Raw genomic sequence first — 15,880 nt, forward strand, 5'->3', positions numbered from 1 at the left:
ACTGTGCTAAGTCAAAAAGGAAACCAAACAAACCTGAGACAGGTATCTTGCTTTGTTCTAATTTATCGAATACTTCTATTCTCCAATGCAACCTCAAAGTGAGTTTGTAAACCTATCAAATTTTGGTAGCATTCCTTATATAAACACACATTAAGCGTATGTTTTATGTATAACTTTCCATACCTATAGCTATATTTCTGATGTATATGTTTGTAGACATATGAAAGAAATTTTCTTGCCTATATTACTTATAAGTAATAGTTAAAAATGAAATTACTTTAATGAAATCTACTTTTCAACTTTTATTCTCTTATTTTTAGTGTTTTGCATTTTATACCCCATATTCTTCATTTTGGTTTATAGTGTTTGATTTTGTTTTTAATTTCTCTTCCTTTGACTAATGCAGTCTCCATGAAATTCAGACTCAGTGTGATGCATTTTTTGAACCTTGTGGTCTTTGTTTTAAATTTATGCTAAGAATATAGGCTGAGCCCCTGCTTCTTAGTCGGAAAATATTATGTGTAGTGCTGTTTTAAATTTTGACACTTACCCATTAAAAACAATTTATAAATTAAGATATTTATTTTGTGGCAGAGAGAAACTGTAGTCTCCAGTGGTACTTTCATAGTGAACTCTTTTGCATGGCAAACTGCAAAGATAATCACATTTTAAATAGCATGACCAGTATTCTGTAGTCCAAATCTGCACTAAAACATTTAACACACAAAGAAGGTCTCTTCAGCTTCTGGGAAGCTAATTTTTAAGGAACAGAAGCAGTGTATCATTAAGTCAAATGGCAATGGAGGCTGGAATTAGCTTGTGTGGTTACATTTGTCCTCATTCCCACCAAAATTGTCCTGCACAGAGCTACTGCTGTCGGGAGTCTGGAGCTGAGTTAACTGAACTCACTAGCAGATTAGAAATAATCGTTTAGATCGTAAGCAGAATGGCCCATTCCTGCTGAGCCTGAACATGCACTTTTATACATCGCAAAGTTCAAATGACTTCAGTAAGTTTCTTGCATATGAATTGCTGTATGGATAAAAGCAATTGCTATAGTATAGAGCAATAGCAATTAATACATGGAGTAAAGCAGTGGGAAAACCATCTGAGTACAGATTACTTTTATTAACTAAGTCCCAGAAGGAAGTTGCATGCATTACAGGATATAATAGTTCCTGAGATTTGGCTTATGAGATAGAAAATTTAATGATGCCTGGTTCTACAAGGTACAAAATATTGCAGGCTTAGCACCAAAGGTTCAGTATAGAGTTTCTGCAACTCACGTGAAAATACCCATGCTTTCTATTTTAAGCCCATGCTTGAACCCTAGATTTTGTCCTGATGAATTTACTGATCCATTGCTTACATATCGAAGCAGAAGGAGACCTCAGCTTCAACCAGCCACCTAAAACTGAATCCTGTCTGTGGTGTTCTCTTCTTCCCTGCCTTTCTGGGAGCCAGACTTCAATATCAGCTGAGAGAAAGCCCTCTTAAATATCTCTACAGTCAGATTAGGAATAGCAGCTAACAGAGAGTTGGTTAGGAGCATCCTTCTAACTCATCTTTCCGTTATGACGTACATCCTATTAAACAGCATGAGAAAATGGTCCCGCCGATGGTCCCACACCTATTGCAGAAGGACCTTCTGCAATTCTTCACAGGCACAGAGATGAAAAAAGCAAAAAGAAAAATCAAAATGAAGGTCAATAAAGAGATCCAAGTACGAGATATCTCACAGAGCATGTTCAATAATGTAGCCAAAGATCAAGGAAGAGCCTGGCCTGTTCCACAGCTCTGGGGAACCATTTGTTCTACTTAAAAATTAAATCTTAGGCCTTAGTCTGGCAAACCCTTTTTTCTCTTTATAAGACTGAGCTTTTTCAGAGATCAGTTCCAATTTCTTACAGTAGGAGATACCCATTTTTTTCCTGTACATTGTTACTTCATTTGAGTTGATTGGAAAGCCTGTATTGTTCTATAAAGTTGTGTGTGCAGATAGAAGTACATGCAAATGTGTAAGCTGACAGCACCTTGAATCTTTGTAGTGCAACAATCAGCTGGAAATGAGCTGTAGAATTCAAACCCTTTAGCAGAGTATGAAGTATTTTTCTCAGGTCCTCTTACTTTCCTTTTGTCTGTTCCTCTGTTGCTCTACACTATAGCCTTTTATCTGAGAATAAGAGAGCATTTTTTAAAACTATGTACACATACTCATATTCATACCTACTCTTTTTAAAACTATATGCGGTTGGGTTGGGGAAGAGGCAGAGATATAGCACAACAGGTTTTATTCATGGAGTTCTGGGAGCACACTCCTTAGAAACAGGGATAGGCAGTAGGGATAACCTTCCAAAATGACGAAAAATTGGTTTGGGGCAATGACTGTCAATATCCCATATAAAAAGTTCTGAGCTGATGGAAAGTTGTAAAGCACAGAGAAATCAGACATACGTAAGTGCTGCTTTCCTATGAGCTGAATTATCAAAGCCCCATGTCAATTAATAACCTTGTTTAACAAGCCCTTTTTAGGACTGCTGCATCTCTCAGTGCTGAATAATTATAAGCTGCACTAAACACTTCCTTGAAAGAGATCTGGCGCTTTGGTAGGTGAAGCGGAGGTTCACTGTCAGCCGAAAATAATCAGTGAAACTCTCACAGTTCCAGCCCCTCAGCGGATCTCCTCTGTGGAAGAAGTTCAAATTTACTCAATAGGTGTTATAAATAATTCTGACAAATCTTACAGAATTTTCTCCATTAGTACCTGCCACTTGGCTCAAGGTAGTGGAAGAAGGATATTTAGAGTCAAACAGGAAATAAATACAGCCTGACAATTCAGTCATGACAGCTGTTCCGTTCCTTGTAAACACAGCTCTTTATTCATGCTAACTGAGAAGAAAATAAATCAAATAAAATCTAGATGGAAATTACAAGATTAAAAAAATATATATGCATTCCGAAGCCAAATAAAACAAAAAATTTCAAATTCTTGTGGAGAACATTTTTAAGTTGTTCTGGATAAAATCAGAATATTTGATTCCAATTATGGTCTTATTACACTTTTTAAATGCCTTCATATTTTAGAAAATATACTTGGTTTCAGGAGGATATTTATCTGTGCAGTTTCGATTCCATACATGGTTTTTAGTTTGTTTTAGGTTATGTAATGCCCTTGTAAAAGGCTTTAACCTCTTGAGAACTTTTGACTTAGAAGAGACTGTGTTTCAGTAATGTATGAAGTAGATCCATTGTATACAGCTGGCAATTGCTTTGAGCACCTTTGATTCACCAAGACAAAATAACAAATACAGGTTATTGCTACATTCATGAAGCAAAAGGAAACCTCATTAAGGGTAAGTGGCGTTATAACAATCTATGTTTGCATGAGAACTCTGGAAATAGTGAAGGTATTTCAGTGATATTATAATGGTAAACACAGTCCTTCTTGAGAAAAAGCTCTTATTTTAAAAAAAGTACACATTCTGATATGTATAATGTTAGCTAAAAAGGAGGTCATTAAACCCAAACTTTGTGACTGCTGTTGTAATTAACACCTTGGACCATACTGAATTTCTAGTGCGCGACTCCAGTAATGCACCTAATGTTTCTGTGGTTTCTGGACTTAAAGCAGGGACAAACATATCTTCAAATTGCGGACAAAAAGGAAATAGTTTAAACTGTGATCGTGTCACTTGCAAGAGAAAGAGTTCCATGGTTTCATCTCACCAAACGTCTGTGTGACCCTTAAAGTGCACCACAGAAGTATTTGTGATAGGAACATGCATGGGTATATCTTTGTCTTGTGGAGCCTAAGGAAGAAGAAAGGAGCAAATGCTTGACTAGATGCTGGTGCTCACAGAGCTGTGTGTCGTGGAAGTGTGAATGGAGCTTAGCAACAGCCTGACAACTAAACGAAATTCTCCCGTTTCCAGGAGATCCTGAGGTGAGGAACGGTCAGCGTAGCCTGCTCTTGGGCAGCTTTCACTACACAGTTTTGGTTATGTTTGCAAGTTGGAGAAGGCTGTTCCCTGGTGTTTTCAAGTTTCTCAGTACTGTAACAGAACCCGAGTCCATGGCAGCTGCTCCATCTTAGGCTAGTAATTAATATCTCAAAAAATAATGAACTGGGATACTTATTTGATACTCCTGTGCTTGCTTTCACTCTCTTCTAGCCATCAATATAGATTTAGCGGCGTCTCTGTATTTTAAATGAGAACGAAAGTCAGTGAAGGCTCCATCTTTTATGTTTCTTGTATTATTTCATTTTCACAAGCCATGTTTTAGTTATCAGTGTTGCAAGGCTCTAAGCTAGCGCTACATCAGCTGCTGCTGAGCATCTCACAGCAGGAGTCTGTTGCTTGACATTACAGGACCATTTGCATTCCGTTCCCACCCAGCACGTGGCATACAACATCTAGCTGACTTTGTGAATCACGTAGTTTGACTGTAAGGCTCTGGTTATGGAAGAAATTGTGCTAATTCAGACACCGTTATCCATTCAGGGTAACAGCAGAGATGGTCACACGGGTAAATCTCTTTGCAGCTGCAAGGGTTGAGAAAGTTAAATTGTCTTACATCAAAGAGATGTAGATATTTGTTAAAATTTTTAAAAGCATATATTCCCAATCTCTCTACCTGAAAAGACAGGTTAATATGTTCCTTTACACAGGAAGGTAACTAAGTGTTTCATTCACAGAACAGTGGGGCATTCGGTCAATGATTTAATTTATTTTGAAGGATCTAGACAATATTTCTCCTCAGAATTAGATTTTTGAAAAAATCTGGGAATATTAAAGAAAATAATCTGCCTAATGATACAAGGGTGAAACAAGTGGAATGGGATGTCTTATTTGGTAATTATTTGACAGATGAAAAATATGGTCCATATGATTCCTCTCTGAGTTGACTTAGTTGAGCTGAGATTGGAAATGGCAATTATTTAAGCATGAAGTTAGATCATGATCTTGAATATTCTGTCAAGTTTGCTATTGCTGTCCTCCATAGCCAACCCATGGTTAAATGTACTTTGCCTGAAGTTGCTTTGTCAGCAACAAATGTACCATTTGAAGAAAATAATTCAGTTCATCCATTAAGGGAATCTACAAATGATACTTCTGTAAAAGCTGCTATTGAGAAAAAGCTTAATGTGTTCAGATTAATTCAGTATATTCCACCCTTATAAAAGCTTAAAATAAGCCTTTAAAATCTTTTATACTAAGCCAAAGGTCTTTTCTGAGAGGGAAGCTTACAACAGCATCAAAGTTATATAAAAAAAATACACTTGAAATCGGTGAAAATTTGTTAAATTCTGACTAAAACTCTTCAGTTCAGTTAGGATATTTAATAAATGGCCTGCATCCTTTTCCAAAGTGATTGAATTTTTCTATCTTAAAATTATTGCTGTTAATTTATGAGTCATGCCCTGAGATAGTCCCTGAGACAGTCCCTGCCCTATAGAGCTTCCAGAATACCACATTAAAGCAATTGAATTAAAAAAAGGAAAATACATTAGCTCACAGCTGTACTCCTGAAAAATGATATTTTTTAATCTTGAATATCCTGGCCTGAATCTTAAGATTGTTGATGGCCTTTGGTATGTACATCTGTATTTCTGATAGGCAGTACATATCAACAAGTGAATGTTTCCAGTAACAATGGTCCTTACTCCTTACTTATCTGGTTACTTATCTGCTGTTCTAATATGTGTAATTCATCCAGAGTCTTTGCCATTAATTGTAATTAATTGGTGGTTCTTAATATGAGGACAATTCTTCTGAGAATGTGCTAAATTTTAAGAGTACAATGTGTTGGTAAATTCATCATTTCCTTTAGAAAGACCTTTATGTACTAAAAATGCCCCTCAATCATTTTTGCAATTTGTTTATCCTCAGTGGCAGTCAAGAGAATCTTTTAGTGGATGTTAGTGGAAATTGTAGTGGACTATAGAGGATGTAAATATTTATCGAATATATTGATTCATGCTCATTCAGGAAGATAGTGAGACACTAGAACACAAATAATTGATAAATATGTGAATTGGCTATTTGGACTATAAATTCTTTGCCTTCTGCGTTCTAGACCTAGAAGAGGACTTTGATCAATCCACTCTTAAGGGGTTGATCATTAGCTTGATTAATTCACTAAATGGTAAAGAGCTAATACCTCCTTCTCAATCCCTCCTCCGGAAATCTTTCACCATCTCTGTTAGGCAGCATGATTGATCAGCACTGATGGATTTTTTTTTCCCCATAGCCATTATCTAATTTATTTTTTTTTTCATTTTCTTTTCTTTCTTCTCCTCCATAGTACATCTGATATATTCCTAAGGGAAAAGAAATATAATTCTGACTAGTCCATTACTATATTTAAAATTCTGATTAAATGAAAAGAGAGCTAGAAATTAGCACTACTTGAATTTTGAAAAATTATTCTTGGCAAAAAACACAGTACTGTGACAAGATGATCAGGTTATTAGTTACTATGACTGCAATATTAATTGATTGCTAAGCTGAAATGCCATGGGCCATGTCTTACTTATTCCCACAACTGTCAATGGGAGTTCCACTCATGGAACGAATAGAATTAAACAACCCAAGCCTCCCCCTCTCCTTCCCACTCATATCTCTTCCTCATATTGCATCTACTTAATAGGCTAATGATATATGAGCAAAATAAGTGTATGTAACCCTGAAATTCTGACTTTGTGTTGAAAAAAATACTTTCTGTGGCACATTGTGTTAGAGCTTTTTTGGTTTGCTTATTAGCATTTTTAGGTGTTGCTTACATTTAGGGAAGAAAAAATTAAAGTGTGTGCCTTGGTATATTAACATTTATTTAATTCAACTAGGATATTGGAGTTCATGCCTCCCAGTTGAATGGGATTGATCTCAGTAGAGTTTTACTTTAAGGCTGACTTTGTGGAACAGCTATGTAGCTTTAAAATAGAAAGTAAATACCTGCCATCTCTGATCTTCAGTGTGGTGGATTTGGAGTATGAGGCTATGGATCTTGCAGTCCACTCCAAATATTTTCTAAGCCAGAGGTTCTAGCTTTGCGTTTGACAGCTATGGCCACTTGTTATTTTGCTCATTAATTTATCCAATGGCATTTTTGAACCTACGTGAAAGTTTACATATTGCAGAATGTTGCAAAATTATATTACAATTTACAAATTACATTTTACAGTTTACAATTACAAATTATATTGCAATATCTTGCAAAAATCCCTGTAATATTTTGCAGGAAATTCAGTGGTTTAACTATGTTTGTCTTTGTTTTGACCCTGTCTTCTGATACTATTTCACCTTTCTCTCTCTTTTTTTTTTAATTTAAAGGCATCCTGAATAATCACCTATAATAATAATTTACCTGTTCACATGTGATTCATGAAGTGGCAAGTTAGAGCAAGAAGTCTACATAACAGTAGAATTACAGAATGCAGAATTTATAAATATATTTTCCATTTATCTGGGCAATAATAACTTTCATTAGGCAAAACCCAAACACCAATAACTTCCTATTGATTCACTGATTTTACTGAAGCTTTTGAAAGCTGTCAGTTCTAAGTAGATATAAATTAAAATAGCAGTAATATAAACACTCAGGAATAAATATCTTCTGAATATACACTTCGGACTGTTATGCTTTTCCCAGTAATTATAAACAACATTGTATTGTAGAATTTATTCAAAGAAATGATGATGTTATAATGCTCAGTGATTGCATCAGAGTGACATTATAATGCGTCTGCTCAAAGAGTCGGCCTTTGTTGTGGTTACGTTCTGAGCAACAGGAGTAGTAACAGCAGGAAGGGCAGGCACGTAGGGGCTCTGAGATTTACTTGATGCATTCACTGCAGTGATGTACATCAGTAGGCTCGGGGCCAGCAAACAAACCACAAAATGGTTCGACATAGAAAGAACAAGATCCGTGTAAAAAAATATGGTGGTGGCCAATCAAAAACTGGTTCTCGCTGGGTGAAAATGAAAATTTCAGCTGTTATTGTAATGTAAGTGCTGAAATACTGTTAGTACTTCTGGTTAATGTGTACAAGTTCTGATACTTCTGCTGAAGATTCTTTTTGTTACATTTAGTAAAATTTTTATATATATATATGTGCGTTTTGCAAATAGTAGGTAAAATTACTGATAAAAACAATTTGATGTTTTTATGTCTCAACGTATAAGTTTGCTTTATTCGGGTTATTTTAAAGAGTATTTTCACAATCAGTGAGTAAAAGGTGAACAATTAGATGTATTTCACAGAATCCACAATATTATGTATGTATACATATGTATGCGCACTCATGGAAATATAATGGAAATACTATATTTTATAATCAAGGTAGAAATAGATGAATAAAAGTTGACAAAAGTTACAAACTATGAAATGAGTTGAATATTGGATTCTAAGAATTTGTGATAATTAAGTGTAGTTTGTATGGTGCAATACATAGCCTAATTTATTTCCCTTCCTAAATAAAATTACCATCAAATTCTATATCCATCTAACGCTCCATTTATTCAGATGTGTAGACCTATATATGAGCCCTGTCCCTGTAATTACATAGAATGGCAGTCATTAGTGAATTTATTCAAAGGCCATTTCTAGCAATGCATATGCCGTGAGTAATTTTCCCCAATATAAATCTTATTCTTCAAAAGGTCAGGAAAGTGTAGAAAATAGACAGTTATGAGATGAATGACTAGCTGTTTCCTCTCCTTAAATGTTATTTCAGTTAGGCTTCTGAAAGAAACTAATTCTTTTTGAGAAGTTACTAGGGTTATGTGTTGAGGGATCTGTAAGAGCTTGTACTTACAAAGGATTGTGCTTACAACATAATTCTATGTTGCAGTTGCTTTCCTAGTTATTTAAGTAGGAACCAGAGACACTGAAACTCTGTCTCTCCCACAGCACATTGTTCAGTCACCTCTCATCAGAGAGCAGTAGTCTCATGAAAATTACTGGTTAAATAAACACTTTTTTCAACTACTGTTTTCTCTGTTCTGTCTTCATAAAGTAACTCCTATTACTATCATTTACAGACTGAATAGTCCTCCTATTTTACAGATGAATGGTTAAAAAGATTAGAGAAACTGCAGTGTGTCTTGCTAGCCTTAATTTGTACTGCAGTGGCTCGTATCTGCAGAGCTCAGGACTTGGTCCCAAATTCAGATCTGCATCAGACTATGGCAAACTGATGTAGAGCTCTGCTTCATGCTGCACAGGTGATGTGGAATATCCCTGCTGCGTGCTCGGAGGCAGCCTAATGCCCATGGTCCTTTTATCGCCGGAATAATTTAATCTAATTTGAGTAACAGTAGGAATAGTTACGAAAATATGTTTTAAGGATTATAAGGTTTATTCCTGATTATACTACAAATACATCAAATGTCAAATATTCCTCAGAAATATAAATGTACTGAACTCTCCAGGAATATTTAATAACAGTGTTAGACTAGTAGGTATTTAACTGGACTATAACATAATTTTTAATTTAAGGAATAAAATCAATTTATAGCCTTTGACCTATGGCCAGTCTCAGCCTTGGTTCAGTCTTGCAAGATAATTTGCCCAAATCCTTTCTTCTACACAAGTTCTGCTCCTCCAAAATAAATTAATGACTTTGGGCTTGTGTCCCACTGTCACAAAATCTCATAATTCTTGTCCATTCTGCTCCTCTTGCGTTAAAGAGCCTTTAACTCTGTGTTAAAGAGCCTTTCTAGTCCGATAATTCTGTGTCTCTGAAAACCAGGAACATTCCTCCTGTTCTTTCAGGAAACAGGGCATTTTATGGATTTTTTTTTTTTAAACCCCCATTGAAAAGTCTCACAAAATATGCTGCCAGCCATTTGAACTGCTGAAACTGAGAACAGGGCAGATGAGCACAAATATACTACCTTCACTGTTCACAAATAATTTATATGACACTTCTGGCATCATGCTTCCTACTAGGAATCGTCCTATAATCCCTCAGATAGTACTAGATTTACATGGGGATTCCTTTGAACTCTACTGTATTCAGGCTTTTCTTCATCATCCATGTTGCTGCTCCGTTCCTCTGTATGCCAGAGAGGACCTGGATTAGGCAAGGTTTTGAAAATGTTGAGGAAGAGAAACAGAGAAAGCGAAACGTGTGAAAGAGCTACTGAATAAATATGAGGAGAGAGTGCACAAATAAGGTGAAGAATCAACAGTTATGCTAAGAGTAGAAAGAAAAGACAGCGGCAGAGGTGACAACATGAAAATGGAAAAGGAAGTGATACCCATCTGCAAATGCTGTTAGCTGAATTCCCACCGAATATATTTCCCAGCAATCCTGTTCACTCAGGAGAAGAGAGCCAAGTTTTAACTTGACAAGTGGATTTTCTGATAAGAAAATCACACTCAAAAATACTTTGTCCATCATTGCTTTGTGTCCAATTCACACAAACTCGAGCAGTTTCAGAAAGATATCACCAGAGAAATAGATCTAATCAAATAATGCTTGCAATTCAATTGGTACCACTTGTAATAAAACATTTTAAAAGGGTGGCATGCTTTACATATGTTCAGATCATCCTAACTCTGGGGTTTCTTGCATAATTGCATGAAGGAAAACTTGTTATCTGACTAAATAAGGGATTTAGTTCTTGGAAAACCCCAGCAGACTGCGTGCTATGGGCAAATAGCAGCAAGAAAAAGGTTGTGTTCCTACATCTGGTAGGTTTATAGAAGTGTAGGATCGAATTTAAGTGTTGAGTCTGTTTTAAGAGAATATTTAATTACTTTTTTTTTTGTAAATAAACTGATGTCCTCCAATTCTGTTGAAGTGAAGTTTCTTTTTAATACTCCTTCTATTTTGCAAGAGGTATACATAGTTGTTCAAAAAGTTAGAAAAGCTAAGAACTGAGAAAGCTGGTTTGTTATCCAATCTTGTATAATATCTTTACTGCTATGATTTTGTTACCCTGCCTTCAATAGGAATACAGATCTCCACACAGGAGGAATTAATTCTCTTTAATACTTTTATTGCACTGGAATAATATGCTGAACATGTATACAGGGTGTTCATTGAAATGCCTTCTCCGTAGCATTGCTATGTAATACAATTTACTTCGCATGTAAGTATCAAAACACTTCTTGTACCATTTTGGAGGACAGATCAGATGGACCACTGGTGTTCTCAGGTATAGGAGCAACCCCTCTTTCTATAGGTGCTCGTGTCAGCCACTGTTTTAGACCTCTCCTCAGGATTTTATAAGTCATTGATTACACTTCAACCCACCAAAGCTGTGACATCTTTGTAGAAAAATCTTTACTTGAATATCTTTTACCTTCTGGAATGTGAGCAGGGGGAGGGAGGGAAGATACCTGCTGTGCCTAGCTTCCCAGTGGCCTTGATATGTCTACCAGAGAAGACATTTAGTGGTGGTGCTGAGTCTATTCTACAGACGACGGCCGCTCCTGTTAAATTAAGTTTTGTTAGCTGTTCACCTGTCCGTACTCCTTTTGCTTCAGTCTGCCATCTTCTCGGTTTCCTGTTATTAATTTTTTTTGTAGGAAGCTTTTGGACACTGAGGATGAGCTCTCTGACATCCAGTCAGATTCGGTCCCGCTGGAAGTGCGGGACTGGTTAGCTTCTACATTCACGAGGGAAATGGGAATAGTGAAGAGGAGACCTGAAGAAAAGCCCAAATTCCGAAGCATTGTGCACGCTGTACAGGCTGGGATTTTTGTAGAAAGGTGAGAGCTTTGTTTCCTTATTATAGCAAGTACTGCGTTTAACGACAGCATCTGTCATTGAAAATCCCTTAAGTGGTGGGATGAACCTGAAGCAAATCTTTGAGCCAGGATTTAGGTTTCAATTTCTGCAATCACAGTATTTTTCTATACAGAAATCCCGATGAAACCTCTAAATTTGTAATGAAATTTCCTCGACTTTGGAAAGTTCTGGGAATGAACTTTATAGCTTGGAACTTCTACATGACAATGTACCAAAGACTGCACTAATATAATAGAGTAATACACCAGCAGAGGAGCTTTTCTCATAAGTTCATAAAAAGACTTATGTCATCTTTGGGATCAGAGCCTTAAATAGCTTAGTATTATTTCACAAACTGTGAAAGATGAATTAAAAAAAGAGAAATTGTTCCAGTACTTTTTAAAGGAATACTATTACTTAATATTTTATTTGTTCTTTTAGGATGTACCGAAGAACTTCTAGCATGGTTGGTTTGGCTTACCCAGCAGAAGTGATAGTAACATTTAAGGTGAAATAAGTTTAATCATTGTGGAATTTGAATGTATTTGTACTTATGTTTAGTGACTTTTAGGGTGAAATGAATATATTTGTCTACGGAACATACCCTAACCATATTTAGTACTACAGAACTGAGCACATAGAACAGAGAAATTAATAGTTAAAAATTCACAAATAATGTATGATTCTGTTTATTCTTTCATTGATTAGTTGTGATTTCATTTAGATGTTATTAGTGCAATAGGATGAAATTTATATAGAATTTTTAATAGAAATGTGAGACATGGTTTTATCAGCTCCCAGTGGTAGGGTAATCAGTGTCTCAGACAGCAGAATTTATTTCCTTTTTAGGAAAGAAAAAGAAGTAGTATTGGGATAGAGCTAACAAAAGAAGCTGCAGCTTATGGAACAAGTACAGTATTTGCTGTGAATTTAAGGCATTACTGTAGTTCACCCAAAAGGCGATCTTTTATAGTAGTAAAGTTCCTATGGCTATGTATGCAATTAAAAAATGGTATTTCTTGAGAATGTAGTGCATCACCTTTTCCCCTGAAAGTCAAACACTGTTATATTATTCTCAAATTGGTATATGGCTATAATGACATTGCGTAATAGCCTATTTAAAGGATGGGTATTCACATTAGCTCCATGAGGTTCTGTAGACAATTTGTAAACTGAAAGTTAAATTTGAAAGATTAAGGCCTTTGATTCGAAGCATACAAAGTTACATAGGTCACGTTATAAGTATTTTATTCATAACTGGCACAACTATTTTCATCGTTAATATTGAAATAGTCATTAATGTGTTGTCTACATCAGGAGTTTGAAAGAGTTGGACAATAAAAAAACACCAGACTCTCCCCCTTCCCCCCAAACAACATGAAAATATCTTTTTCAGTGATTAACTGGAAACGTACTTAAACAGATGGAAACTTTATGTTCTTCTTCTTTTCCCCTCATCTACAGGATGTTGATAAATGGTCTTTTGACGTATTTGCCCTAAATGAAGCAAGTGGAGAGCACAGTCTGAAATTTATGATGTATGAGCTGTTTACCCGATATGACCTTTTGAGCCGTTTCAAGGTCAGAAACTAGCCACAAATAAAAATAAATGTGCAAAAATAAGTATGTCAAATTTAAAATACAAGAAAGCTAGGATATGTTTGAAATGGTATTTTATTGTACAATGTTGAACAGAATTTCAAAGAATATGGCAAATTGAGCATTGTAATATGCCAGTAGTTCTACCAAATGGAACTTCACCCAGAGCATGCAAATTTTTCCTCAACCCAAAAAATGGGAACCTATGTACACCCATGTCAAGTCAGTTTGGGATGGGGTGTTGCTAATGAGCAGCTAAATGCTGTAAGCATTAAATAGACAGATTATGTATACAGTCTATTTACTCAGCAGTACTGAATCAGTGTCCCAGCTTCAGGGAACAAAGATTCCTAATAAGACAGAAAACTGTAGTTAGTCCTAAGCACTTTTTCATGGTCTAGATCACAGTATGTTGCCCAACACTGTGCAGGCGTTTCAGCTGAACCTTCATCTCCTAACCAACTTGGGGGATACATAAAGAGAAGGCTGCTTTTCCATGGTGTTTGCAGGGTGTTGCAATACAATATGGAGTACTTATAACCAACTTTGAAAGGCTGAGATTAAAAAATGGATCGAAGTGCCGAATTTATTGTTATAATAGTACTGAATGAAAGTTTCATGACAGTTTCAAAATCTCTCCGTTGCAAAACACCATGCTCCATTTGAAGACGCTGCCTCACCCTGAAGTTGGTTTGCGTATTTTAATTTTAACTGATAACCCAGACTCAGCTTTTCCCATCAAGCTTTTCCCTTCAAGATCTGGGTGCTTGAAGTCAGAACCACACCAGGGCTACCATTAGCAACACAGTCAGAAAGTACACAATGTTACTGGCTCAGTGGGCTTCAGCCCATTCTCGGTCCCACTGTTTACCTTGCAGAGCTTTTAAATAAAGAAAAAAAATCTTACGGAAAATGTCATTTCATTATATGGGAAAAAAATGGGACTAGATAGTACCTGTACTTCATATGTTGCCTGGAGGAAGAGAAGGAAGGGAAGGCAGACTGTCAGATTCAAGGAAACCTTGTCTCAGGCAAGGTAAAACTGGTGAAGAAAAAGAGGTAATCCTATTGTTAGATTCCTATCTGTCATGCCTTTATTATATGAGCAATCTGTGCATTCCTGGTACAGACAGACAGACAGACATGTCTTGAAAACTATGTGGTTGATAGCTCTGCAGTCTCTGTACACTAACCACATGCTGTGCGTGGTGTATCTAGAGGGATATAACGTCTACAAGAATTGGGTGAAGACTTCCTGATGCATGTAAGATATTAGATCTTTACATTTTAAATTTTAACTTTGTTGTTTGCTGACTAGTCTATGGTGTATTTATTTATGGTTTATTTATTGCATGATTAGCTTTGCAGCTGTTGCAGGAAAAAAACATTTATTTTAATTTTTACTTCCCCCCAGATCCCTGTTCCCAATCTTATTTCATTTGCTGAAGCTCTTGAGGTTGGTTACAGCAAATACAAAAATCCGTATCACAATTTGATCCATGCAGCTGATGTTACTCAAACTGTGCATTACATAATGATTCACACTGGTATCATGGTAAGAAATACTGCAAAGTTCGATTTACTTCTTTTCTCAGCCTCTGCTGTTTTGGATACATGTGTACGTTTGTCTTTTCTTAAGGAAAAATCTCCCATCAAAATTGCACACAGATAGATTCAAAACTACCATTCAGGCTGTGAACTTCATGTCATTTTAACAGTCCTTCCAGGCTGGAACTCTCCTAATGCAGAGGAAAAAAGAGAAAAAAATCCTCCTTAAATCCTTTTTGCTTTTCATTGCCTGGGCTTGGGCATTATATATCATACTAAAAGAGATACATTTGCAGGAGTGGGTAGGTGAGAATTTTTTGCTTCCACATCAGAGCCTGGGAGGTGTGATCAGGCAAGGAAGCTTTAGTATCTGCTGAGGTCCTGGCCATTGAAAGATATACTGAATCAGTGCAAGCTTACTCAAATACTCTGCAGCTGCCTTTTCTTTCAGTTTGCAACCTTATTTAGGACTGCTCTTGCATACTGTATGTACCTATAGTAGGCAGGAGATTGCATTTGCCTTGCACTATTGCAATATCCCAATATTTTTTAGTATTTGCTTTGGGAACTGAAGTGAGTCTGTGCAAGCATTTTTACTCTAAACACTTACCTTTGATTTAAGACCAGCAGTGGGAGTGTCCTCACTATCAGTTTGCTAGGCAAAAGTAAATACTGACTGAAAGAAAACGAACATTTCTGTCAATGGCCTTTTGATGATTTGTCCTCACTATGAATGCACTTCTTTCAAAAAAAGTGGGAAGTGGTAGTGTCTAATTTCTGGTTTTAGGGCTGACTCTAAATGTTTGTGCTCCAATATATAGATAATAAATGACAGTCATTGACTTATGTTAAAGCTTTTATTACTGGAAGCTTTGCCTTTGACTTCAGGGGAGGAAAAAACATGTACCTAGGCATTGCAGGGTTTAATTCTATTTGAAAGAAGTGTTTTGCTTCTAAGCATCAAGTTTTTAAAGCTACATTTTAACACAA

At 36.2% G+C, this 15,880-nt stretch overlaps 1 protein-coding gene across 7 annotated transcripts in view; it reads left to right on the plus strand.

Moving 5' to 3' along the window:
* Positions 1 to 15,880, plus strand: part of PDE1A (phosphodiesterase 1A) — a 236,041-nt gene that overhangs the window by 176,533 nt on the left and 43,628 nt on the right. For all 7 annotated transcript variants that reach the window (XM_075512640.1, XM_075512641.1, XM_075512639.1 and 4 more), the window contains 4 exons: positions 11,542 to 11,724; positions 12,185 to 12,251; positions 13,208 to 13,324; positions 14,757 to 14,897. In XM_075512640.1, the coding sequence (XP_075368755.1) occupies positions 11,542 to 11,724; positions 12,185 to 12,251; positions 13,208 to 13,324; positions 14,757 to 14,897 (508 nt within the window). The remainder of the gene's footprint in view (positions 1 to 11,541; positions 11,725 to 12,184; positions 12,252 to 13,207; positions 13,325 to 14,756; positions 14,898 to 15,880) is intronic.

Source organism: Mycteria americana, chromosome 9 (genome assembly GCF_035582795.1).
Source record: "Mycteria americana isolate JAX WOST 10 ecotype Jacksonville Zoo and Gardens chromosome 9, USCA_MyAme_1.0, whole genome shotgun sequence".
Lineage (NCBI taxonomy): Eukaryota > Metazoa > Chordata > Aves > Ciconiiformes > Ciconiidae > Mycteria > Mycteria americana.